General features: G+C 44.9%; 1 protein-coding gene across 1 annotated transcript in view; it reads right to left on the bottom strand.

Moving 5' to 3' along the window:
* Window positions 1-25,169, bottom strand: part of LOC105888574 — a 55,829-nt gene that overhangs the window by 22,162 nt on the left and 8,498 nt on the right. Inside the window, exon 2 of the mRNA XM_031578628.2 lies at window positions 22,777-22,894. Coding sequence (XP_031434488.1) covers window positions 22,777-22,894 — 118 coding nt within the window. The remainder of the gene's footprint in view (window positions 1-22,776; window positions 22,895-25,169) is intronic.

The raw sequence follows: 25,169 nt of genomic DNA, 5'->3' as shown, positions 1-25,169 counted from the left end.
CACCCACTATCTCACACGTGGATACAATTGAACATTGAGTAATATACTGTGCAGTGAACTCTTACACACACATGAACACTACACATGCTCTCATGTTTGCAGATACCTCAGCACATTGGTCTTAGATGATTCTAGAAAATTCTCCCAGCCTCCAGCCACCCATAGTGCTAGACTTTAAGCAGTTTGTTGGGAGCTGTGCTGGGTCAAGTGGCTAAACCAGGAGCCTGATGGCCATGGGGCTAAATCCATCTTAAGACAGGAGCTTCAGTCTCACTGCCCAGAGGTAGTGTTCAGACACCCAGAGGTATTGTGTACCTCTGTGTATGTGTGTGTGTGTGTGTGTGTGTGTAGTATGTCCCTACTTCTGTATGTGTGTGTACATGCACAGATCTCCCTTGTGTGTATCCAATTTTTGAACATGTCTGTGTGTGTCTGTGTTTGTGTGCATTCATACGTCAGTGTGTGTGTGTGTGTGTGTGTGTGTTCGTTAAGCGTGTTAGTGTGTGTGTGTGTAACCTACATCGTAACTGCACAGTCCTGCACCAGACTTGAACTTTAAACCTTGGGAATGGGAGGCAGGCGTGCTAGCAAGGATGCTAAAACCCATGGGTGCTAGCATCTCTTAAGGTGTCGGGGGAGTGAGGTTTACTCACAGCACAGCGCTGTACCCACTGGCTACCGTTACATGTGCGTATGTGTGTGTGTGTGTGTGTGTGTGCGTAAGTGAGTGAGTGTGTGAGGGCAGAGGGGGAGATTGTCTGAGTGCACAACCCCATCCCTGACTCAGGTGCATGGCAGGGTCATCCGCGCCGCTCCGCTAGTTCTGGGAGGGGAGGGGGGGGGTACGGGGGGGTGGGGGAGATTCACCCCCCTGCAGAGAAGAGCCTGATAATCCAGACAGAAACCTGGAGCTCTGCCTAATAACACACCACAGACACACACACACACACACTCTCACAAACCACACACACTTATAACACTTGCACACAGATACACACTTGCAATACAATCTGACACAAACAAGTACATATCACACAGTCTTCTCAGTGTGTCCCTTATGGTACTTTTCTCCACTGTTATCATTGTATTTAAATAAAGTGGCAGTGACAAATCTATCAGATTTGACTGTTAATTCATGTGTGTGTGTGTGTGTGTGTGTGTGTGTGTGTGTGTGTGTGTGTGTGTGTGTGTGTGTGTGTGCATGTGTGTGTGTGCATGTGTGTGTGTGCATGTGTGCTAAATTCTCTGGGGTTCTGGTGTGAAGAGCTTGGGTCTGCCATTGATGAAACAGATGGCCGTCATAATGTATGTTTGTGACCTGGTGGAAACGTGACCTCTCTGTGAACTGAACCTTCTCCCCCTAAAACGCATGAAAAGGCACTTGTCCCGCCCCGGACACCGAACACAGAAATAACACTGAAATAATTACAGTAACAAGTGCTTCAAAACCCCTTTCCAGTTCCAGTTCCCCTGCCGTAATGAGACGCCTCGGATTTCTATTCAGTGTCATTACCAAATCATTTATTGGCTCACACTGAATGCCACAGCCAGGTCCATTCCCAGAGACCATGTATGAATAGATTTGATTATTATTCTGTCAAGTGTGTCTTCCATTATGCATTACATCAGTTTAACACTCAGAAATAAGTCTTAGATTATTGAATAAAGATGCTGAATGTAAATTTCCTGAAACAATTTTATGTTAAATAGAAGATAATAATAATAATAATCATTAAAAAATGTATTTATCAGTGTTGGTAATGTGTAGAAGTGAGAGTTAATATGCCCTACTGCACTGTTATTTAAGAGTGATTGCCTTAAGTATGCGCTACAATATATTACTGTGTATTATTATGAGTATCGTGAGTTTTAATGGACTGCACTGAGAGCTAATAGACTGGTGCAGAGGAGAAATTACAGTGGGGACTTTCTTAAAGACGTGTTTGCAATGATTCATGGGAGAGCCAGTCTAATTAACTTGTCAGCTTTAGGCAAAAAGCAGAGAGGAGACACACACACACACACATACACACACACACACACACACAGAGTTAGAGGAATACACACTCATTGGGAAAGGACACACACTCTGGCAGCTTGGCTTGACTTGGCTGTGTGATTGCCTTGGAGCATTACTTCTGTCAGACAACGGTTGAAGTTATTGCCGCCAAATTTTCCCCCATCTGAGAAATATATTCCAGCTCAACACATCAAAATAAATACAGCTAACAGGCCTGAACATAACGGTGTGGTCGTTTGTGTGTGTGTGTGTGTGTGTGTGTGTGTGTGTGTGTGTGAGTGTGTATGTGTGTGTGTGTGTGTGTGTGTGTGTGTGTGTGTGTGTGTGGTGTGTGTGTGTGTGAGTGTGTGTGTGTGTGTGGTGTGTGTGTGTGTGTGTGTGTGTGTGTGTGTGTGTGTGTGTGTGTGTGTGTGTGTGTGTGCAAATTGTATAAAAGAAAGAAAAAAAAAAAAGAACAATCAAATACATAACCATAAAACTAACCCAGCCCTAGGACAGGAGAGGGAGAACAGGACAAGAGAGAGATAAATAGACATAGAGAGAGAGAGAGAGAGAGAGAGAGAGAGAGAGAGAGAGAGAGAGAGAGAGAGAGAGAGATGGACACAGACAAATCTCTCTCTAATGCACCCCTTTTTCACACGGACCCACTCCGTCAAGTTCAGCTCCATCTCGCCCGTGTGGTTACACAGACAGACGCGGCACCAGGACAGGGGTAAAACCCCCACTGGAAATCTCAGAGCAACTAGCAGCGCTAAGGGCCGTTCATCCGCGTCTCAGCGGATCTGATGGTGGTCCGCTGCTCAGACACCTATTGTACAAAATAAAAACACATACATAATTATTATTTATGTGTTTATATGTTTATAAGAAGAATGCAGAACACAGTGTATTCAGCTTTCATTTTCAACTAAAGTCGGAACTTCTTCAATATTGAACAACAATATTGAACATCATTAAACAACATTCATTCAAGATTATTAAGACATCAAGATGATCTAATAAGACATATTTACTTAAGACCTAAAGATCTAATGGGATTTGGACTTATAAATGGTTAACAAAATTTGAGTCTCAATGGTTGTGGTTTACAATTTAATTCAATTCCAAAACAATTCCAGTAGGAGAGAATCTGAGAGATCAGGGACAGAGATGACCAAATGGCTCTCTGTCTCACAGACTCGACATGCATCACGAGAGGAGACGTTAGAGACGCGCTGCTGGCATTGCAGACTGGGTAGTGAGTTAATGACATGATGTGTTAAGTACTGGCTTCATGGTAAAAAAAACAAAAGGATGTGCTGTACATCCCTCTGCCGAAGCCCAGTAACTGTTATTATGAGAAAAGAATTCATTTGTATTTAGGAAATGATTTTCAATGAAACATATGAGAGAAGGACGAGACGTATTTGTTCAAAACATATTGCAACATATTATTACATTACATATTGCAAATCTACTGTCATCAGTTGTGTATAACTGAGGACTAAGGTATAAAACATATGATATGATATGGGTGAATTTAGCTGCTGTGCAGGCCGAGTGAAGTTGAAAATACTTCCTGAAAGGCATTATTTCCTTACATTGTGTCCCACACACGCACGTACATCAAAGTAAATCCTTGAATTAATTTATAATTAGTCTCTGACTTTTGCACATTCAAAAAACAGCCTCCCCATGCCACAGAAATATTACATAAAAGAGTTCCCCACCTCAAGTTCCCTCTAGAGAACCCCTTTTCTTACACACACACACACACACACACACACACACATACGCACGCACACGCACAAACACACACACACACACACATCTTGTGTCTGAGACTTCAAAGGCAGGTGGAGTGAAACTGTGAAATTACAGGTAAGGTGTCAGCCCTCCTTTGAAACCCAAAGCCAGGCAAGACCCGGCCGGCCCTGGAATTAAGAGCAGGAGAAAGAGATGAGGAAGAGACGAGAACAAGATGGAGAGAGAGAATGACAGAGTGGGAGAGGGAGGAGTGGCAGAGGCGGGTTTACGAGTCGTGTTGACAATATGGCAGCCGCACAAAAGACCCTAATGCTGCTTTAAATTACCCTCTTTAGACTCACTCGCACACACACACACACACACTCACACACACACATTTACACACGTATTTACCTAAGTGTGTGTATCTCTTTGTGTGTGTGTGTGTGTGTGAGTGTATGTGTGTGTGTCTGTGTGTAAGCGTCCAGCGGGTGCCCATGTTTGTGTGTGTATGTTGGTGCGTGTTGGCGGGATGCTGGATGTCTATGTGTGCATATAAATCAAGACCTACCCGCTGACAAATTATGAATTAATTTCCTTCTGCGCCGTGCTGTAGCCCGATACCCATAAACTCTAGGTGTGTGTGACCGCAGACACACATGCATGCCAACACACACACACACACACACACACACACCACACACACTTGTACTCCTCAGAGGCATACACTCCTACACTCGTCTGGACCAACCCAGACAGAATGGAACACCCACACTGCACACTACTTCCAGTGCCAGGTGTCTAAATCGCCCTTACCCCTCTCCCTTACACAAACACACACACACAAGTTCACACACACCTCTCATATAGAGTAGCCCCATGCACACTTGAATTTTAAGCCTTATTCATATTTTACTTCTTCACTTTGAAGCACTTAAAGTGTGTTCTTGAGTGGGGTATAATCTGCTCTACTCTATCACTCCCACTCTTTTTAACAAACACACACACACACACACACACACACACACACGTGCACACACACACGCACACGCAAACACACACACAAACTTAAAAACGTTTAAATGTTTTAAAACAGAACATGATCAAGTCAAAAAAATGAAAAAATGAAAAGGCAAAGAAGAAACAACAACTCTCCCCTCCTCTTTGACTAATGGAGAAAAAAAATTCATTAACGTAAGTGTCTGACTTTTCGGAAAAATGTGTAAAAATAATGAGCAGCCCAGGATAGATCACACAAATATGCAAAACTAGTAGAGCCCTCATTGTGTGTGGTATTTCTGGAGTAGTTAGAATGGAATTACATCAAGGTGTTTTGTAAGACATTGTTCCTGTGTGTGTGTGTGTGTGTGTGTGTGTGTGTGTGTGTGTGTGTGTGTGTGTGTGTGTGTGTGCGTGTGTGCGTGTGTGCGTGTGCGCGTGTGTGTGTGTGTGTGTGTGTGTGTTCTCTTCTGTCTAACCACTGTCATTTCTTTTGACACTTGGCAATAAAGCTTTATGTCATTTTCCATTCATTATTTTGCATTTATCATTCACCATAACTCACCCATACCTGACACTTCGTTCCTGCCACAAGTGTAGCAAGGTGTGATAGTGTCCATGCCTGTGTGTGTGTGTGTGTGTGTGTGTGTGTGTGTGTGTGTGTGTGTGTGTGTCTGTGTGTCTGTGTGTCTGTGTGTCTGTGTGTGTCTGTGTGTGTGTGTGTGTGTGTGTCTGTGTGTGTGTGTGTGTGTGTCTGTGTGTGTGTGTCTGTGTGTGTGTGTGTGTGTGTGTGTGTGTGTGTGTGTGTGTGTGTGTGTGTGTGTGTGTGTGTGTGTGTGTATGCATACTTGTCTGTATGCGTGTGTTTCTATGTCATCTTTTAATCATAATAAGAATTTGTTTCATGATCCATGTCTTTTTAGTAAACTGGGTGATGATAAAAATGTTATAGGTAGGCCCAATAATAATAGCCAGAAAAAGCCCAATGAAGTGCTATAAAAGTGCTATAAATCATATAAAATTATTGAAATAGCTGCACACATTTGAACCAAGTTGTCAGTCAGTAAATGGATTTCTATAGCAATACAGCGCACGAAAAACTGATTTATCCATTAACACACCAAATAAGATGTATTTCTAGTTAGCACAGGACGTTTTGGGCGGAAATGGGGCATAGGGATTCATCTTTCTTGAAGAACCAGTAGTGAGGAGAGTGGGGTAAGATGAGTCATTTTCTTTTATTTAAGTCGACCTGTAGCCAAGGGAATATGAGACAGAGAGGAAACTAATGCAACACAACAACAAGACAAGTTCAGGATGTGTGTCCTCAACTGAAACCTTAGCAGTGTGCCTAATTGAAATAGACAACAAAATATGGGGTCCCCAAAAGCATTATCTTGGGGCTCAACTTGCCCCATGTTAGTGTAAGTTGATCCAACAAATTGAGCAACCTGAGAAAAACTATTGTATTCGCCAGATAAGTATAATTCTAAATATAATTATTATTAATTAAATCACCCATTTTACTGGTGTTCATGAAAAAAAATATTACAACTAATTTGTATACAGTTCTGAAACCTGGAGACGGCTTGCCAAGCCTCTAGGATGAAGAAACAAACACAGAACTCTTAAACTGAACGAATGACATGAACATTAGCATGTGTGGTGTGACGTGATGAAGTGAAGTGATGTCACATATGTACTGAAAATGCTATTGAAAGCTGCAAAACAAGTGATGCTTCTACATCATCCACAAGGAGGTAAACAGGTAAAACTAGGGCTACAAACACATGACCATGGAGCCATCTGTTTTTTTTCTGTAATTATGTGGCATGACCGCTGTTATGCTACATCTAAAATGTGAAATAATGTTAGTTATTCATTGTCAGGATGCAAGACTAATTTTAAGATCAACTATTTAAATTAACTTCTTACCTTCATCTTACTTCCAGGACTCATTCTGGCCCATGGCCACTATTTTGGGGAAAGCTTTACGTCTAGCAACCCAGAGCTACACTTTGGCTAATTCACTCAGGTTTTTACACACTGTCAGTTCATCCACATATCTGATATAACTTTTTAAACTGAGACAAGTTACTTTTCATGTGAGACTAATTATATCTAATATGCCCCCAAAACAACTTTGCAGGCAAAAAAAAAAGTTTTAATATGTTTACCCATTCATCCACACCGGTCTTTCCTCAACATGATGAAAATGGAGAATGCGAACAAGATTTAGGATCACATGACAAAAAATGTGTATGGTTGCCTAGATATAGGTGATGGGTCAACTTACCCACTGGCTCATATACCTCGCTCTCCCCTATGTGTGTGTGTGTGTGTGTGTGTGTGTGAGCGCGTGTGTGTGTTTGTGTTTTGTTTGTGTATATTATTGTGTCTGTCTGCGATAATGACTGACATGTTCTCAGCGTCTCTTGCAAGGGAAGTGATGTCATGTGGAACTTGAGACTTTAATGACAGCCAGAGGAGGAAATCAAAGGTATAGTCGCCTCTCTGTCACGCACACTCCCACATATAAATACTGACATACAATCAAATACCGACAGACAATCAAATTACAGAACGAGTTTCCGTCTTCAGTTGAAATGGCATGCTCTTTCTCGGGGGCAGATTGTAATATTCACATTGAAAATTATTTGATATGACATACAGTACGAAACAAGACACAGATGTACGTACATAAGAGAGCGCAGCGTAAACAGCGACTTGGCAAAGCGCCCGCTGTGCCTTTTCACTTGAATTGAACGTCACCGCCCTTTAACTGCAATTTGCGATGCCCGCAACTGAACGGTATCATTCAATGACGGACGCAATTGGATGGAATCAATAGAATCAATCAATGGAAACGCCGACCGAGCAGAATCAAAGGTTTAGCGATCAGGAAATAGATATACATGCCATGTATATGCCATGTCAAACAGTCATAATACAGGGCAGTAATTCTACACCACTCAATACTTGGACTATTTTTGCAGATACAACAAACAAATTCCAATTACATTGTCTAGCAGGCATCTGCACGTAGGTGAAGTGAAAAAGGATGGCAAGACAAAAAGTCAAACGAAAGTAAAGGTTGCTTTAAACATGGTAGCCTACAAATGAGCACACTGTAGCTAAGAATACTGATCCCGTTGTTTCTAGAAGTTTATCTTACTCGCGCATCTAACTCGAAGTCTGGATTACACCTGCTTTTAAAAAACGGAACATTTCCACCGCAAAACAGACGTGCGTTGTCCCCCGCAGTTTTCAGAGCTTCTCCCATATTTTGCCCCAAACTCCCACTTTTCCGACGACCTTCCCACGAATGCATATGCATCCGTCAGAAGAGTGAAACTTGTCATTCTGTACTTCTGCAACAGACATAATGCGTCACGGCCCGTTCATATACCCTTCCATGTTTGCAACAAAATTACGCCTTAAACGGGCGCCAACGTGTATTAGTGTATTTGTGTCTGCAAGAGTGTGTACGTTTTTGAATGTAATTGTAGGCCCATCATATACCAATATTGCAGCCAGGAATAAAAATATCTGAAAATATTGCATACCATCATCTGTATTAGTTATATGATGTTGTTAAGGCATTGTATTTGTGGTAGCCAAAGTAAGCATACATAAACATACACACATCAGAGTTCATATAGTTATCTGTCATTAGTAAGATCAATATTTCTCAAATTAATTCAACGTTTGACAGTAAACGGATTTGGATATGTACCCATTTCATCACACATCTTGCAAGGCTTTAATTCAAAAACAAAGAAACCTACATAAAGCTGGACTGCACTGCAAGAGAGTTGTTTCTCAAACCTTAATACAGCTTCAGATTTTCTGTGATGTTTTCTCATCTAAAGGCTGCAGAACAAGTTTAAACAAAGCCAAGGAGTGCATTCAGAGCCGGCCCACAATGCTGGTCCGAGAACAGACTAATCTAATAAACAGTTCGTTTGCACGTAAGTGCTCGTGTTTGACCTGGAGTGTGCTGCTTAGCGCTGGCTGCCAGAATAATGGCAAATCCCTCACAGATGTGATGGAGGAAAGCACCGACTCGGTGCCTTGGACAGACAGCACAATCATAAATCAGTGTTTGCTTGTGCGTGTGTGTGTGTGTGTGTGTGTGTGAGAGTGTGTGTGGGTGTGTATGTGTGTGTGTGTGTGTGTGTGTGTGTGTGTGTGTGTGTGAACGGGATGGGTTGTTTCCTGTGGCTGCTGACAGGCTGAAACGAGGCTTGAGACAACAGGATCCTGAAGAGAGTGAGTCACACTCACACGGGGTAAAGGTGTGTGTGTGTGAGTGTGTGTGTGTGTGGGGGGGGGGGTAGAGTCAGACAGAAAAACAGAACTAGGGGTGGGGGCATGTTAGGCAACAACATTTCCATCATCTAGGTAATTAGATTGTATGGCACAAAAGAAAAAAAAGTCTAGGCGTTTCACTTCATTTATCTAATAGGAAGGCTCAGTAAAAAACAAAAGCAATTTGTCAATTAAATCGATTGCCATTTTAATCATTTATTATGTTTTATATTGTAAGGTAGAACAACACTACAGCCCGATTAGGTGATGTGAGAATAAAATTGGCCCACCCTCCAAACTTGATAATGGTTAAAAAAAAAAGAATGAATAAAAAACGCAATCAGTTAATTATTTCATACCCTTAATTATATTTCATTAAGTCAGTCTGCTTATGCATGGCATCATTCTTATTCAAAAACATCATCTTGCTTACATACGCCTGGTTTACGGTAAGATTTAGCCAAAGACAACATTTTATTTCAACCACAGCATAAATCCAACCACATCCGTGTGCTAATTTCATGCTAATTTCCATGTTGTGAGAATGTCATCCTGCTAAGCACTTTAGCAGGCTTCCACACACACTAGCACAAGTTCTTTACTTTGAGGGTATTTGTGCACATCGTTGTGGTGTGCCTCTTAATCACGACTTTACCGAGCTTACACCGTGATTTACAATAATTGTGGGATTGATTGCCATACAGTGTCTGAGTTAGGATATTTTAACACACCGTGTGTGTGTGTGTGTGTGTGTGTGTGTGTGTGTGTGTGTGTGTGTGTGTGTGTGTGTGTGTCTGACAGAAAGAAACAGATGGAGTAAGTGAGAGATAAATACCAGCTATAATTCATTTCAGCGGTGCAAGACATTGCATGTAAGTATGCGTGCGTTTCAATTTGTTTTCAAAAACATGGAGTAAGAATAGGTAGGTTTATGTGTCAGCTCTCGTTACTACAGACAGCAGAGATTCAGTGGTGTGTATGAGTTGATTTATATTTCCCGGTGTTAATCAGACAAAATCCATGTAACAACCTTTGTAGAATTGACGCTCTTATCACTCGCACGCACCCCCAGCCTTGCTCTGCAGGTAAGACGCACACCTTCCTGCGCGTGCTCTCCTTCCTTTGTCGGCTGCGTCCGACAAAGCAGCCATTGTTCCTGTAGCGCAGATAATATTAACCGCGTTGATGCGCCCATATATCTTTTAGCGTGAGGGATTATGAGGCCAATCTGTGCCTAAGAGTCTCCTCCTCCTCCTCCTCCTCACCCAAAGCCCGAGGCCAACAGGTGGATACACACACACATACACACACACACATGTACGTGTGAGGACGCCTCCTGTGTAAATCAGTGGATGTCCTTTAAAAATAACTAAAAATGGTTTTCCGTTTAAGCCCCATTTGCATGACTGAATGATTCACATATCATTTTATTCGTTTTATTAGGATGATAAATGTCTGTGCCACCCAAAGATGTTTTTAAAGGTGGGAATGCCATGCGGTTCTTGGCACCGGCTCTTGTCTGGCATATTTCAACACGTGGCGTTGCTTCAGCTCTAATTACCTCTCGCAAAAAAAACGCACCCGCCACCCCGAGGGGGTGACAGTTATTGACAATCGAGTCGTCTCGCCATAACAGCGCTCTAGGCAGAGGAACCGGGCGCTGCCAACGTAAACATTTCGGCGGGCAGACGCTTCGAGTGGCACGGCTTTAGCCCTGACAACCGTAACTATGTTCAACAAATTATCCGGAGAAAGGCGGCATGTTTACAGCGCGAGATATCAAAGAGAGCTCCTGCGCCATGATTGACAGGTGGGATCCAGCGTTTTCCGAGTTTGTTTTTATTACTAGGACTCGGAAAGGGGGTACGTCTGAGCTACAAACGAGCGCGGGGATTCCGGCCTGTCACTCATTTGGAAACTGTGTTCCCTGCGCCAGATGCAACTCATAGTCATAGCAGAGGGAGAATCATTCCGAAAGACGTTCTCTTGTAGAATGTAGAATGGTTTATGCATTGCCGTTTTTGTGCTGTATATTGGGATTAAAAAACACCCAGTGATAACAGACATTTATGTGAGTTCTCTTTGGGAGGTGGACGATGACCTTCACCTCCATCTAGTGATTCATTGGAACTGAACGGCAACCGAATGTTACAAAAATTTAAGTAAAACATGGTTTATTTTATCCACGCTTAAATTCGATTATAGTGGTTAATGTGCCCTATCAGAGTTGTCGGCCAACACTTGGTGAAACCCCATGCTGTCTGTTGAATTAATGTAAGCAAATACGTTTCTTTCTTGGATAAGATGCTCTCTCAGTAGCACTGCTGCCACAGCTGCAATGTGTTTAAACACAGACGTCCTCATAGTGTTGAGTGATGACACTTAATACAGCATCTGAAACACTCTAGTCATTCCACTCCAGTCATTTAGTAGCAATCATTATATTGATGTCATGGATATAAAAAGAGCGTACATTTTTCTGTTTTAGCTAAAAAAAAATCAGTTTCATCCTGGCTCTCTTGTTTGTAAAAGACCTCACTTGACCCCTCAATAATTGATATTATTGCCATGATTCCACATATCGGTATTATTTGTGATGACGTTTAGTTTTTAGATGATGTAGCAGTGATTCTCATGACAGTTTTCATAATATGCTGTAATGGTAGAGGCTAATAAACTCTCATACTATGCAACATTATAAAAGCTGTCCTGACCATTACTGATAATGTTAACGTGATAACATCATAGTGTTATACAATTGGCATGACTCTGTCATGAAATGACACAATGGCGTTCGACAAATGTTGTAACCATTATGATCTTCCACATTTATCACTTGCTAATATTAGTGTTATGACAGAAAATTCAGGTAAAGTGTTACCTGAGTGTGTGTAAACATCCAAACATGGTGAACATTGTAAATGTGTTGTCTTATAATTTCAAATAAATAAATAAACAAATGTTGTCTTGTAGATGGGGGCCCAAAAGGAATGAACCTAGCTCTGCGGATACCTGATAATCTGACACCACAAACAGGTTGAGCTCTGTCTACTGCTAGATAAACATGTAATTGATGAGCCAAAAGGCAAGATTTGACCTGCTAAGTTTTTTTAAAGACATTTTGGGATTGACGTATAATGAATTCAGCACCATTCAAGTGTGAAATGTTACAGCTTCAATACTCAGCAAAACATCCTCTCACTGTGGTTGTGTGTGTGTGTGTTGTGTGTGTGTGCCCGTCGGTCTATCTCGCTCTGTTTTGCATGTATGCATGCATGTGTGTTTGCTCCTGGTGTCTTTTAGGATCAAAGATAAAGAGTTGGGTGTTTTCCTCCTTGACTGTTCTCAGGTGACTGCAGGTGTGTGTGTTGTGGTGAGTAAATGCTAATACATGTCTGAGTGTGTGTGTGTGTGTGTGTGTGTGTGTGTGTGTGTGTGTGTGTGTGTTTGTGTGTTTGTGCGTGTGTGTGTGTGTGTGTGTGTGTGTGTGTGTGTGTGTGCAAACATAGAGGAGTGTGAGTGTGTGAATGTCTGCCAGCGAATGTGCACACATAGTTGGTGTGAGTTTGCAGTTGAGTGTGAGTGTGTGTGTGCGTGTGTATGTGTGTGCGTGCATGGGTGATGAGTGAAGAGTGAATGTTAATGTTGTGTTGAATGGGCTTAGACTCAACTTGTGTGTGAGCGTGTGTGTGTGTGTGTGTGTGTGTGTGTGTGTCTCTGTGTGTGTGTGTGTGTGTGTGTGTGTGTGTGTGTGTGTGTGTCTGCGTCTGTGTGTCCGTGTGTGTGTGTGTGTGTGTGTTGTGGGTCAATGACTGCCTACCATCCCAAAGGCTCATTTTTCAGTCCCCTGTGACTTGAAAACCCTCACAGACTTATTCACACTTAACCAGGCTTCAAAGAGTGACATCATCACATCAAAGAAACATGAACACACACACATATAATATATGCATACACTCAACACTCAAACACACACACACACATACACACACACACACACACACACACACACACACGCACATATATGCATACACTAAACACTCAAACACACACACACATACACACACACACACACACACACACACACAAACACATATATGCATACACTCAACAATCAAACTACACTGAGATACTAGTTACTCAACACTAACAGAAAGAGCATTGAGCAAGATAAGTTAGACACATTATGATACCAACACAGAGTCTTATACAGACAGAGGAAGAGACAGAGGGATACAGGGAGAGAGAGAGAGAGAGAGAGAGGAAGAGAGAGAGAGGAACGGAGAGAGAGAGGAAGAGAGAAAGAGAGAGATAGAGAGGAAGAGAGAGAGAGAGAGGAAGAGAGAGAGAGAGAGGAAGAGAGAGAAAGTAAGAGAGAGAGAGAGAGAGAGAGATGAGAGTGGTGTGGAAGAGGTGGAATCCCCCTCCAAGGGACCACCACTGGAGAGGCTCGCCTCTAAATAAAGAGAGAGAAGACGAGGATTACTGTGGTTCCTGGGAAAGGCATACTTCACACACACACACATACACACACACACACACACACACACACACACACACACACACACACAACACATATTTATCACACGGTTCCCAGTCCCAGTTGTTGGAAGTGTGTATAAGTACAGTGTGGAGCCTGGGAACAAACTAGTTCATGTAGACACACACACACTCACACACACACACACACACACACATACCGACACAAAGACACAGATGCACGGACACACACAGACAAGTGTGCTGAGTAAATTATCATACAGAATGATGTCATTAGTACCATTACCATCTAATTGTTCATAATAATATTGGACTCGGCCAAACACTTTCATTTCATTTCATTAGTCTAATTTATACCAATAGGCGTCAGATTAACGTTAGCGAGGCAAGGCCTGTATGTGTTTGTGTGTGTGTGTGTGTGTGTGTGTGTGGGGGGGTGAAAGACTTTGTTAATGCGCATTTGGGAGGGTGTTTATATTAATCCGTCTATGATTGCTTGTGATATGAGAAATATCTGGTAGGCTGTTGTGTGCAACTGTGTGGGGCTTTCATCAAGGTATACATTCATGTGCATTTATACATGTGTGTGTACAGTGATGTGCATGGGTATGTTGTGTGTTAATCTGTTGATGTGTGTGTGTGTGTGTGTGTGTGTGTGTGTGTGTGTATGCATGTTTGCATACTTGCATGTGTGTGTGTCCACAGGTGGGTGTCGGTGTGTGTATGTGAGGGGTTTCTCAGAGCGTTTGCATCAAATGAGGAAACTGTGGAGATTAAAAGTCTAACAGTAATCCCCTTTACTGGAGCCCCTCCAACCCCCGAATCCAAGATGGAGTAGAGGGAGAAAAGACACAAAAGAAGAGACAGATGAAAGAGATAGAGGGAGGGGGCAGGAGAGGACAGAGTCCCAGAGAGAGAAAGAGAGAGAGAAGCACCAGACATTTAAAAAAAAAAAAAAAAAACGCACCCAAATATCTCTGACGGCAGAGAAACCCTCTTTTAATAAGTGTAGACCACACAGGTTTGCTGCATGCTCTCTCTCTCTCTCTCTAACACACACACACACACACACAGAGAGACATATCGACACACACACACTCACAAACACACTCTCTCTCACACCTGTGTGTGGTCTGTCGGATGATCTGCCTTGCTGGATTCTGCCAAGAACACTTTTTTGCCGTAGGGCACAGGTGCTCATAGATTCCCTCTCTGCTCCCCGCCTGTTGCCACGGGAACGCTTGAAGGGTCCTGGGACTGGGACAGTTATCGTGTGCAGGTTGCCTAAAGACACCCCTACTCATCAGAGAGTCAGAGAGGGTCTGCGGTTTCTTATGGTCAAAGCCAAATAGAAGTTCCAGCTGGCAGTATCGCCACTCTAAGTGCTCAGGGTGTGATTGAAGCATACAAACTTCATGAGTCATACAAAAAGCACTTCCAGAATGTTGTGACAGTCAGTGAGTCTCTCTCTCTCTCTCGTTCACCATTATTCCCTCTGTTTTCATGCGTCTTATTTGTTTGTGCTTCTTCTTTCATTCTTTCTAGCCGTCTTGTTGCCTTTCTTTTCTTTCGTTTTTTCCCCCTCGCAGTTAAAGGTGCTGTCCGTTAATTCTAATCTCATACACTTTTTTGTCAAATTCAACGAATTGCTCCTCACGTTCCTCTAGCTGTCCATTGAGTGTTTGAGGTCAAAAAACCTCTAGTGTTCATACAGTCCTGGCTCTGTAAATGGGAAAGAAACATAGTGGCTCGGACCGAGTCATAAACAGTCCCAGCCAATCAACACAGTGCTTCAGAAGTCCAGAAGGGACGGATTTAATTTGATTGGCCGTTGAGCGCAAATATCTTTGGCAAAACTGAAACCGAATCGCAAACTGCATTTTTTTAAATGAAACTGTTCTCCATGACACTTCTCTTAAAATAACTGTTGTGCCAAAACTTGTAACTGGAGGACCTTGAAATATTACCCCCCATCTCTCCTTCTGTGTTATCTAACAGTTGGTCTTACGGCTGTTGTGTTCCCCAGGACACTGAATCCTGTGTGAAGAGCCTCACTCATCAGCGCGATGCATGACTGAACTGAACGCTGGGACCTCACCTGCCTTACCGGAGCAAGCTGGGCTCTCTAATCTGTGCATGTGATACCTCACCCCCACACAACTCTCAGCTAACGATCAACCACTGATACTCATTCAGTCAGGCTCTTCTTCACATGAAAATAAAATGAAAACATTACCCAATGCAGTTGTCATATCACAGTCTCTCTCTCTCTCTTGCTCTCTCTTTTTTTTATCTGAGTAGGAGCTCTAGTCTAGATCTGTGGAAGTCTTGCCATTGGCTTCTGGTGTATTCAGCTTTATCTCAGTAGAAAAGAGAGTGATTTAGTCGCATATAACTTCCTCTTTATTCATCATAATAGTTGACTAGTCAGTTGTTTTTACTCTTACAAAACCGCTCTACCTGCATTAGTATCAAGAGATTGAACAGCTTTCTGTAGTTACACTTCAGGTCTTCACCAGAAGGGGGCAGCACATTCACACTCTGCCATACTTACACACTGGTGAGAAATCACACAAAATATCTTTTTTTTTAACAGTATCAGACTTTAAATAAGGCTGAATCAATTTAGGTGAGGAAAAAAGGCATACACTGACTGGCATTGTGTGTGGGATTGACCCAATTGGTCTGGACGGGCTGTTTGCCATATGTGTGATTACATGTTTGTGTGTGTGCTCTCATAGCGCAAGCAAAAGTGTGGAGTATGTCTGTGTGTGTGTGTGTGTGCGGGTGTGTGTGTGTGTGCGTTATAGCGCTTTGGTTAAAATTGAGGACACGGGGTCAGCAAAGTTTCTTTGGGGGAGAGAGCAGGGGGAATCAGGGTCAGGGGCCCCAGTTTGGATAGTGGGCCTCTGATAGGGACCACAGCTATTCGGGGGCAGTTCAAAACTGGTGTTGTACAAATGCATTGGTCTATTTGTTCACTATATGGTTTGTTGGCATATGTATATATGGTTTTGTTGCATATGTATCAGTCATCATGCACTTGTTTTGAACCAAGTCTGAGACTGAGACTATTGGTTATGCATCACATACTGTATATTGGTTTGTTTGCCTGGTTACTGGCTTGGTAGCATATATATATTGATTTCAGAGCAAACACATTGTTGGACTGGAGTGGTAGGCGGCCATGCACACTCATTGTTTTGCCTTCTTGTCAGGACACCGAGTCGGGTCGGGAAGCGAACCCGGGTCGCTGGATTGGTAACCCACGATTTAACTAGTGGGCTATTGAGGACCCAGATGCAGAGATTAAAGTCAAAAGTTTGTTTTATTTTCTCCCCGTCAAAACGGAGTTTCAAAAAATGCAACGTGTCTTGAACAGCAAAAACTCGAACACAAGAGGTAGATCCAAAAGCACAGAAGAACTCAAAAGGTAGTAATCCAAACGAAATCGTTAAATCCAAAAAGGTAATAATCCAAACAAAGAAGTAAGTCCAAAGCACAGAAGGACAGTCAATATGAAAAAGGCTTAACTAAGAAAGCTAGAAAAGTATAGCTCTTGCTCACCCAGGCGAAGAAACCAAAAAACAAGTATCCAAAGGCCACCGCTTAGAGAAGCAGAAACAGCGGCCGAGAACCGCGTTAGCAAACAGTAACTGTTACGAGAGGGTAACAAGGAACACTACGTCTGAACAAACGTCGCGATGACGTGTCTAGCACACTACCAGGTATTTATACCCTGGTCAAACAAAGTTAATTGAACAATAATTACAATGCAAAACAGGTGTGGGACAAAGACAGAGGCAAACAATTCAATAAGTCCGAAATAATGTCTTTAGGCCACCAGAGGTCGCCAATGACCCCAGTGGCGCAAACAGAAATCCCAAGTCATGACAGTACCCCCCCTCTTAGGGGCGTCTCCTGACGACCCCTGGGCGATCAGGATGCTTGCGGTGAAAGTCACTGATGAGGGAGTCGTCAAAAATGTTCCGGGCCGGGACCCATGAGCGCTCCTCTGCGTTGTAACCCTCCCAGTCCACCAGGTACTGTAACCCGCGCCCAACCCGACGGGAGTCCAGCAACCGGCGAACTGTGAAGGCGGGCTGTCCACCCACGATGCGGGGGGCGGGAGGGGGCCTGGCAGCCGGAGCCAGAGGAGAGGATAGGAGGGGTCGCAGGAGGGAAACATGGAATGAGGGGTTAATCCTCAGGGTGCGAGGGAGCTGGAGCTGGTAGGTCACCGGGTTGATCCTCCGGACGACCTTGAACGGACCAATAAACCGAGGCGCCAGCTTGCGGGACTCCACTCGCAAGGGAATATCCCGTGCGGACAACCACACCCTCTGCCCTGGACGGAAGGATGAAGCAGGTCGCCGGCGCCGGTGGCCTGGGACTGGTTGGTCCTCGCGGTGCGCACCAGGTTCTGCCGGGCCTTCCTCCAGGTCCGCCTACACCTTCTCATGAAGTGTTGAACCGAAGGCACCCCGACGTCCTCCTCCTGCTCTGCAAACAAGGGAGGCTGGAACCCAAACTGGCACTGAAAAGGCGACAGGTTAGTAGCGGAAGACTGGAGGGTGTTGTGTGCATTTTCTGCCCACGGCAGACAGGAACTCCAGGAGGACGCGTTGTCTGCCACCAGTGCCCTCAGGGTGGTCTCGAGCTCCTGGTTCATCCTCTCCGTCTGTCCGTTCGACTGAGGGTGGAAGCCGGAGGAGAGACTGGCCGTCGCCCCAATGATCTTGCAGAAAGCCCTCCACACCCTGGAGGAAAACTGGGGACCACGGTCGGACACGATATCCTGTGGAAGAGCAAACAACCGAAAGACATGGTTAAAAGTGAGTTTCGCTGTCTCAAGTGCGGACGGTAGCTTGGGCAATGGCACAAAGCGACAGGCTTTAGAAAACCAGAATAACCGTGTTCCCCTCCGCCACAGGGAGACCGGTCACAAAATCCATAGAAATGTGAGACCACGGTCGGTGTGGAATGGGGAGAGGGTGTAGCAACCCCAGAGGCCGCTGGTGGGGGTTCTTGCTTCGTACACAGATGGCGCAGGCACCGACAAAAGCCTTTACATCCTCGGCCATGCCAGGCCACCAAAACCGTCTCTGCACGAACTCCAGCGTCCGTCGAGCCCCAGGGTGTGCTGTGATACGTGAAGCATGACCCCACTGGAGTACCTGTGACCGTACGCCTCGGGGAACGAAGAGGAGTCCAGGCCTCTCCGGGCCTGGGGTGGGTTCGTCCCGTTGCGCCCTTCTGACCTTGGCTTCAATCCCCCAGCGGATGGACGCCACGATCCGGGAGAGGGGAATGACGGACCTCTCTTCCTTATCCTGGCTAGACGAGGGAAACTGCCGGGACAAGGCGTCGGGCTTGGTGTTCTTCGAACCCGGGCGGTAGGAGAGGGTAAAGTCGAACCGACTAAAAAACAAGGACCATCGAGACTGCCGGGGGTTGAGGTGCTTGGCGACCTGGAGGTACTCAAGGTTCCGATGGTCCGTCCACACCAGGAACGGATGTTGAGCACCCTCCAGCCAGTGCCTCCACTCCTCGAGCGCCAGCTTGACGGCCAGCAACTCCCGGTCACCCACGTCGTACCGGGATTCCGCAGGGCTCAGCCGGTGGAGAAGAAGGCGCAGGGGTGGATCTTGCCGTCCTGAGCCTTCTGTGAGAGATAGCCCCAACCCCTACCTCAGAGGCATCCACCTCCACAGTGAAAGGCAGGGATGGGTCCGGAAGGACGAGAATGGGAGCCGAAGAGAACCTTCTCTTCAGTTCACAAAAGGCCTTCTCCGCCTTAGGGGACCAGACAAAGGGACCCCGACCCTTCTTGGTCAGGGCGGAGATGGGTTCTGCAATAGAACTAAAACCTCGGATGAACCTCCTATAAAAATTTGCAAAGCCCAGGAACTGCTGTACCCCCTTAACGGACTTAGGAGCCTCCCAGTCCCTCACTGCCTTGGTCTTCTTTGGGTCCATTTCGATTTGGGCCTCCCTAAGTATGTACCCCAGGAAGGTGACTTCAGGCCTGTGAAATTCGCACTTCTGGGGTTTCACAAAAAGATGGTTCTTAAGAGTCTCTTGAGAACTTGTCGGACATGTAGCCGATGTTCCTGCAGAGAACTGGAGAAAATCAAAATATCGTCCAGGTACACAAAAACAAAATGATTAATCATGTCCCGGAGACAGTCATTGATCAGGGCCTGGAACACGGCTGGAGCATTAGTCAGGCCGAAAGGCATTACCTGGTACTCGTAGTGCCCCGTAGGGGTGTTGAAGGCCGTCTTCCACTCGTCCCCCTTCCGGATGCGGACCAGGTGGTAGGCATTTCGCAGGTCTAGTTTGGTAAAAATGCTTGCACCCTGGAGGAGATCAAATGTGGACATCAGTGGCAGAGGGTAACGATTACGGATGGTGATTTTGTTAAGGCTCCAGTAGTCGATACAGGCCGCAGGGAACCATCCTTCTTGCCCACGAAGAAAAACCCCGCTCCAAGCAGGGGACGTGGACGGACGGATGAACCCAGACGCTAGAGCGTCCCTGATGTAATCGTCCATGGCCTTCCTTTCTGGACGGGAAAGGGAAAAAATCCGCCCTCTTGTTGGACTGGTGCCTGGCTGTAGCTCGACTGAGCAGTCGTATGGCCGGTGAGGTGGAAGTGAAGCAGCCCGGCTCTTGCTGAACACCTCCTGCAGATCCAGGTACTCTGCCGGCACCAGCGACAGTTCAGCAGGCTCAGGAGGCTCGGGAAAACAAGGAGGAGAGTCACTGAAGAGGCAGGTGGCCGTGGCAGGTGGGACCCCACTCGAGGATGCGGCCGTTACCCAGTCAAGATGGGGGTTGTGGCGGTTGAGCCACGGGGAACCCCAAGACCACCGGAAACTCCGGAGAGCAGATCAGGTTTAGGGAGATCTCCTCACGATGATCTTCCAGTTGCAGCCTCACCCGTGATGTGACTCGGGTCACGCTGCCGTTCCCCAGTGCTCGCCCATCAAGGGCGGTGACAGCAAAGCGGTGTCTCAAGGGAGACCAGAGGAATCTTGAGCCTTTGAGCAAGCCCCCGGTCTATGAAGTTACCTGCTGCTCCGGAGTCTACCAGAGCCTGGCATGAATGTTTGTTCTTACCCCAGGAGATGGAAATAGGGAGATACACCGCCTGGTCCGGAGACTGGGAAGAAAGGGTTGCGCCCGTCACAACCCCTCCCCTGGTTGGACGGACGACCCCTTTTCCCGAGAGCTCAAGACATGAAGATAGGCGATGACCAGTCTCGCCGCAGTATAGAACAAAGCCCTCACGCATCCGCCGCTCCTTCTCTTTGGACCGGCAGTCGGGCCCCTCCCAGCTGCATGGACTCGGGATCTTCCCTTGATTTGGACCTCCCAGAGCCTGCTGGTAGTAGCCAGGAGACCCCCTGGTCCCCACGACGCTCCCTCATACGGTTGTCCAACCGCACGGCGTGGGCAATCAGAGGTTCTAACTCCCTGGGACACCCAATCGACGCCAACCCGTCCTTCAAGGCGTCCGACAGCCCGTGGTGGGAGGCCGTTACCAGAGCCCTGTCGTTCCATTCACTCTCCTCTGCGAGAGTGCGGAACTCTATAGCATAGTCCGTAACGGAACGCTTGTCCTGCCGAATGGTCATCAGCAGCTTGGCAGAGTCTGGCCCGGTCGTAGACTGGTCAAAGACCAGTAACATCTCTTCCTGGAAATCCTTGAAGGAAGAGCATACTGAGCCCTGCTTCGCCCAGACTGCGGTAGCCCATTTCAAGGCCTTGTCTGTGAGAAGGGTAATGATGTAGGCTATGCGAAAGCGGTCCGAGGCAAAGGCACGGGGTTGGAGCTCGAAGATCAGGTCGCACTGTGTAAGAAAGCCCCGACAACCCCCCTTGCTGCCATCATAGCGATGCGGCTGGGAGACCCGGGGGTCCGCAGCGGAGTGTGGGACAGGAGCCTCAGGGAGATGCTGTGCGGCGCCTCTCTGGTCCAGTTGTTGCAGGTGCTGGGTATGGCGAAGTAAGTCCTCTCGCTGGCAAGCAATATCTGCCTCTTGGCGGACAAGGTTCTCCTGCTGGAGAGACATGCTGTCGCGCTGGGAAGTAAGCAGCGCCTGCTGGTGGGCCATACGCTCCCGCTGCGCCGCCAGCTCTGCCTGCTGGCGAGTAGCTTCCTCCTGCTGGCGACCTTCTGCTTCCCTGTGGTGAACGAGTGCTTGTTCGTGCTGGTCAAGACGGGTGTTGCTTGCCTGTAGGCTAAGAGATATAGCCTGGAGCATCTGCTCCATTCTTTCCCATTGCTGGGACATTTGCTCTGCTAGGTCCATAATGATCGCGACGTTCTGTCAGGACACCGGAGTCGGGAAGCGAACCCGGGCCGCTGGATTGGTAACCCACGATTTACCCAGTGGGCTATTGAGGACCCAGATGCAGAGAGTAAAGTCAAAAGTTTGTTTTATTTTCTCACCGTCACAACTCAAAAAGATAGTAATCCAAACGAAATCGTTATATCCAAAAATGGCAATAATCCAAACAGAGAAGTAAGTCCAACGCACAGAAGACCAGTCAATATGAAAAAAAGGCTTAACTAAAGAAGCTATAAAAGTATAGCTCTTGCTCACCCAGGCAAAGAAACCAAAAAACAAGTATCCATAAACCGCTTGGAGAAGCAGCGAGACAGCGGCCGAGAACCGCGTTAGCAAACGTTACGAGAGGGTTACAGAGAACACCACGTCTAAACAAACGTCGCGATGACGTGTCAAGCACACTACCAGGTATTTATACCCTGGTCCAACAACGTTAATTGAACCATCATTACATAATGCAAGACAGGTGTGGGACAAAGACAGAGGCAAACAATACAATGAGTCCGAAACAATGTCTTTAGACCACCAGAGGTCGCCAATGACCCCAGTGGCGCAAACAGAAATCCCGAGTCATGACAGATAATCTGTCTCATTTTAAGAACTAATTATCTTTTAACCAAGGTGTCAGCAATGATATCATTCTTTTCTGACAAACTTGTCACTTCATTAGTGTTGACGAGCTGAGAAATAGTGTTTAACCCACCATATAATGGTGTTATATGTTCATTGCAAATGTGTTAAAAGGTACAAGATTTAGGCTATATGAAAGCCACTGAAATCTCTCAGAAACCTTGAACTGTGACTCCACTATAAATGGATGACTAGAGCTCTACCTGTATAAGGGGAAAACTATTTACTTACCAATAATCTTTAATCGCCACTGAGAACAAGACCGGATCCAGCGAGGGTCCAGTGTGGTTCCAGTAGGCAATGTTTCTGCCATTCTGGCAGAGGATGGTCACGTTGTCTGGGGGTGCAACTGCAGAGGACGGCAAAAGAGAATACAAGAAAACAAAAACAAAACATAAAACAACAGCACATGATATTATGCAGTCAGGTTCATCACAGTTGAATTCTGTTGATCTGTTGAATTCAAAACCAACAGACAACAAAACTACATAGTGAATAGCATGGGAATGTCTCTCTCCCCATAGTATGACTGTGGATCATCAAAATGAATAAGAGGGAATGTCACAGAAACTACTTACAGACACATACCTTAAAAACATATTGTCGACATACTGTATTGTCGCTTTGACAAGGCTGGTAAGGAAAATGTTCCAACCTGGGCCCTATGTTTTTAGATCTTTCGGGGTCAAAATTGTTACTAGGGACAAATAACAATCAAAATCGGTCCAGTATTGAGTTAGAGCCAGCAAGTTAAAGTAAACCCTTTGTTTTAGCCACTGACAGCTCCCACAAAGATCTATCAATAGGGCCAAAATTCCAGACGTTTCCGTTTAAGGGCATTATCTAACGACTTCTGTTCCTTCCTTAGCTAATTCTGGCATCCGCCTTGTTGCCTTTGGGGTTGGCAGGGTTTGGGAGGAAAATCGTAAAGCATGACTTTGTGCTTCAGGATGTACGGTTCAATATTGACCTACTTCATTACATTATAACAACATATAACTCCATGACCCTACCATGGAGGTGAGGGGTCCATCAGGCTCTTTACAAGGCAAACATTTCCTTTCTCTCTGTGCAGTGCTTAGTTTCTCTGAACCCGGGTTCTTTCTGTTTAAGATTTTTCTCTCTCACTAGGCAACCTAATCATCCAATATTTTCTCATCTGAAATTGTGTGCCACAGCAAAAGACTAGTTTGCAATTTTAATCCACTATACTTCTTGTCAAATTCAGCAAATTGCTCCTCACGGACCTGTAGCTGTACGTTCGATGTGTGTGCTCATAAACACTCCAGTATTTATAATACTATACACTCCAGTATTTATACACAGTCTCTTGTCACTGTAAATCGCCAAATCTCACCCCCTTGGTCACATGAGTGACAGAGTAGAGAGACAAAGCAACCAGCTGCCATTCATTTTCAATGGGAGTCGATGTTTTACACAGGAAACTCTCCAAAGCCAAACTTTGGAGCTTAAACCACTGAGCATTTAAGAACTTGAATTTCAGAACTTATTGTTAATTAATGTGGCCGAGAGCCGAAATATTTGAAAAGACACACCTAATTTGAAATGAAAGGGTGACTGACTGAGACTTCTTTTGTGAAACACAAAGGGCAGCTTTTCTGTTTCAGTTTTTAAGCAGTTACACTCTGGAGTGATTTGTACTATTGTTGTGCTATATGTTGCTGTTGTGTTATATGTTGTTGTGTTATATGTTGTTGTTGTGTTATATGTTGTTGTGTTATATGTTGTCCCCGGTCACACCAACAGGAGCAGCGCTCCAAATTTAGTTGTATGCAAATACAATGACAATAAAGGTTTTTAATTTCTTCTTCTTTTTCCACTACACTGAAACACTTCAGGACAGATAGATAGATAGATAGATGGATACTTTATTAATCCCGAGGGAAATTTAGGTCATCCAGTAGTTTATAGACTTATACACTTATACAACTCACAGACATACATACATCAATCACATACACATAGGGAGAACATGTTCACAAGGAGTGGGGTGTTTACAGATACAAAAATGGGTCTGACCCTATGGTACAATATGCATTGATTGTGACAATGTAGACGCCCAGGAGGAATCAGAATCAGAATCAGAATCAGAATAGTATTTATTGCCAAGTAGGTTTACACCTACCTGGAATTTGTTCTGGTGTATAGGTGCATACAGTCAGTGAACATAAAACATACAAAGACAATAAGTACTACACATAACATAAAAACATAAAAACCCACTAAGTACTACACATGAGAGAAGTACTTCAGATAAAACACAGTATATAGGATACAATATATATATATATTAGTGCTGTCAAACGATTAAAATATTTAATCGCGATTAATCGCATTTTTGTCATAGTTAACTCAAAATTAATCGCGATTAATCGCAAATTTGTATCTATTCTAAATGTCCCTTCGTTTATTTATTTTTTCCATCATTTTATTTTTATTTGAATGCCCTTATCAACATGGAAAAGTGGATTGGCTTGCTTTAAGCAAATGTTTTATTTTATTGAAACCCAACATTGTCAAACAGGGCGGTACAAAATAAAATTATAAAGTGCACATTTCAGGTAAACAAGGACTCAGCCTATAGTGTAGTTAAACCATGGCTT

This window comes from Clupea harengus, chromosome 13, assembly GCF_900700415.2.
Source record: "Clupea harengus chromosome 13, Ch_v2.0.2, whole genome shotgun sequence".
Taxonomy (NCBI): Eukaryota; Metazoa; Chordata; class Actinopteri; order Clupeiformes; family Clupeidae; genus Clupea; species Clupea harengus.
The sequence above is the reverse complement of the archived record's forward strand: the minus strand, read 5'-3'. Positions and strand labels throughout refer to the sequence as shown.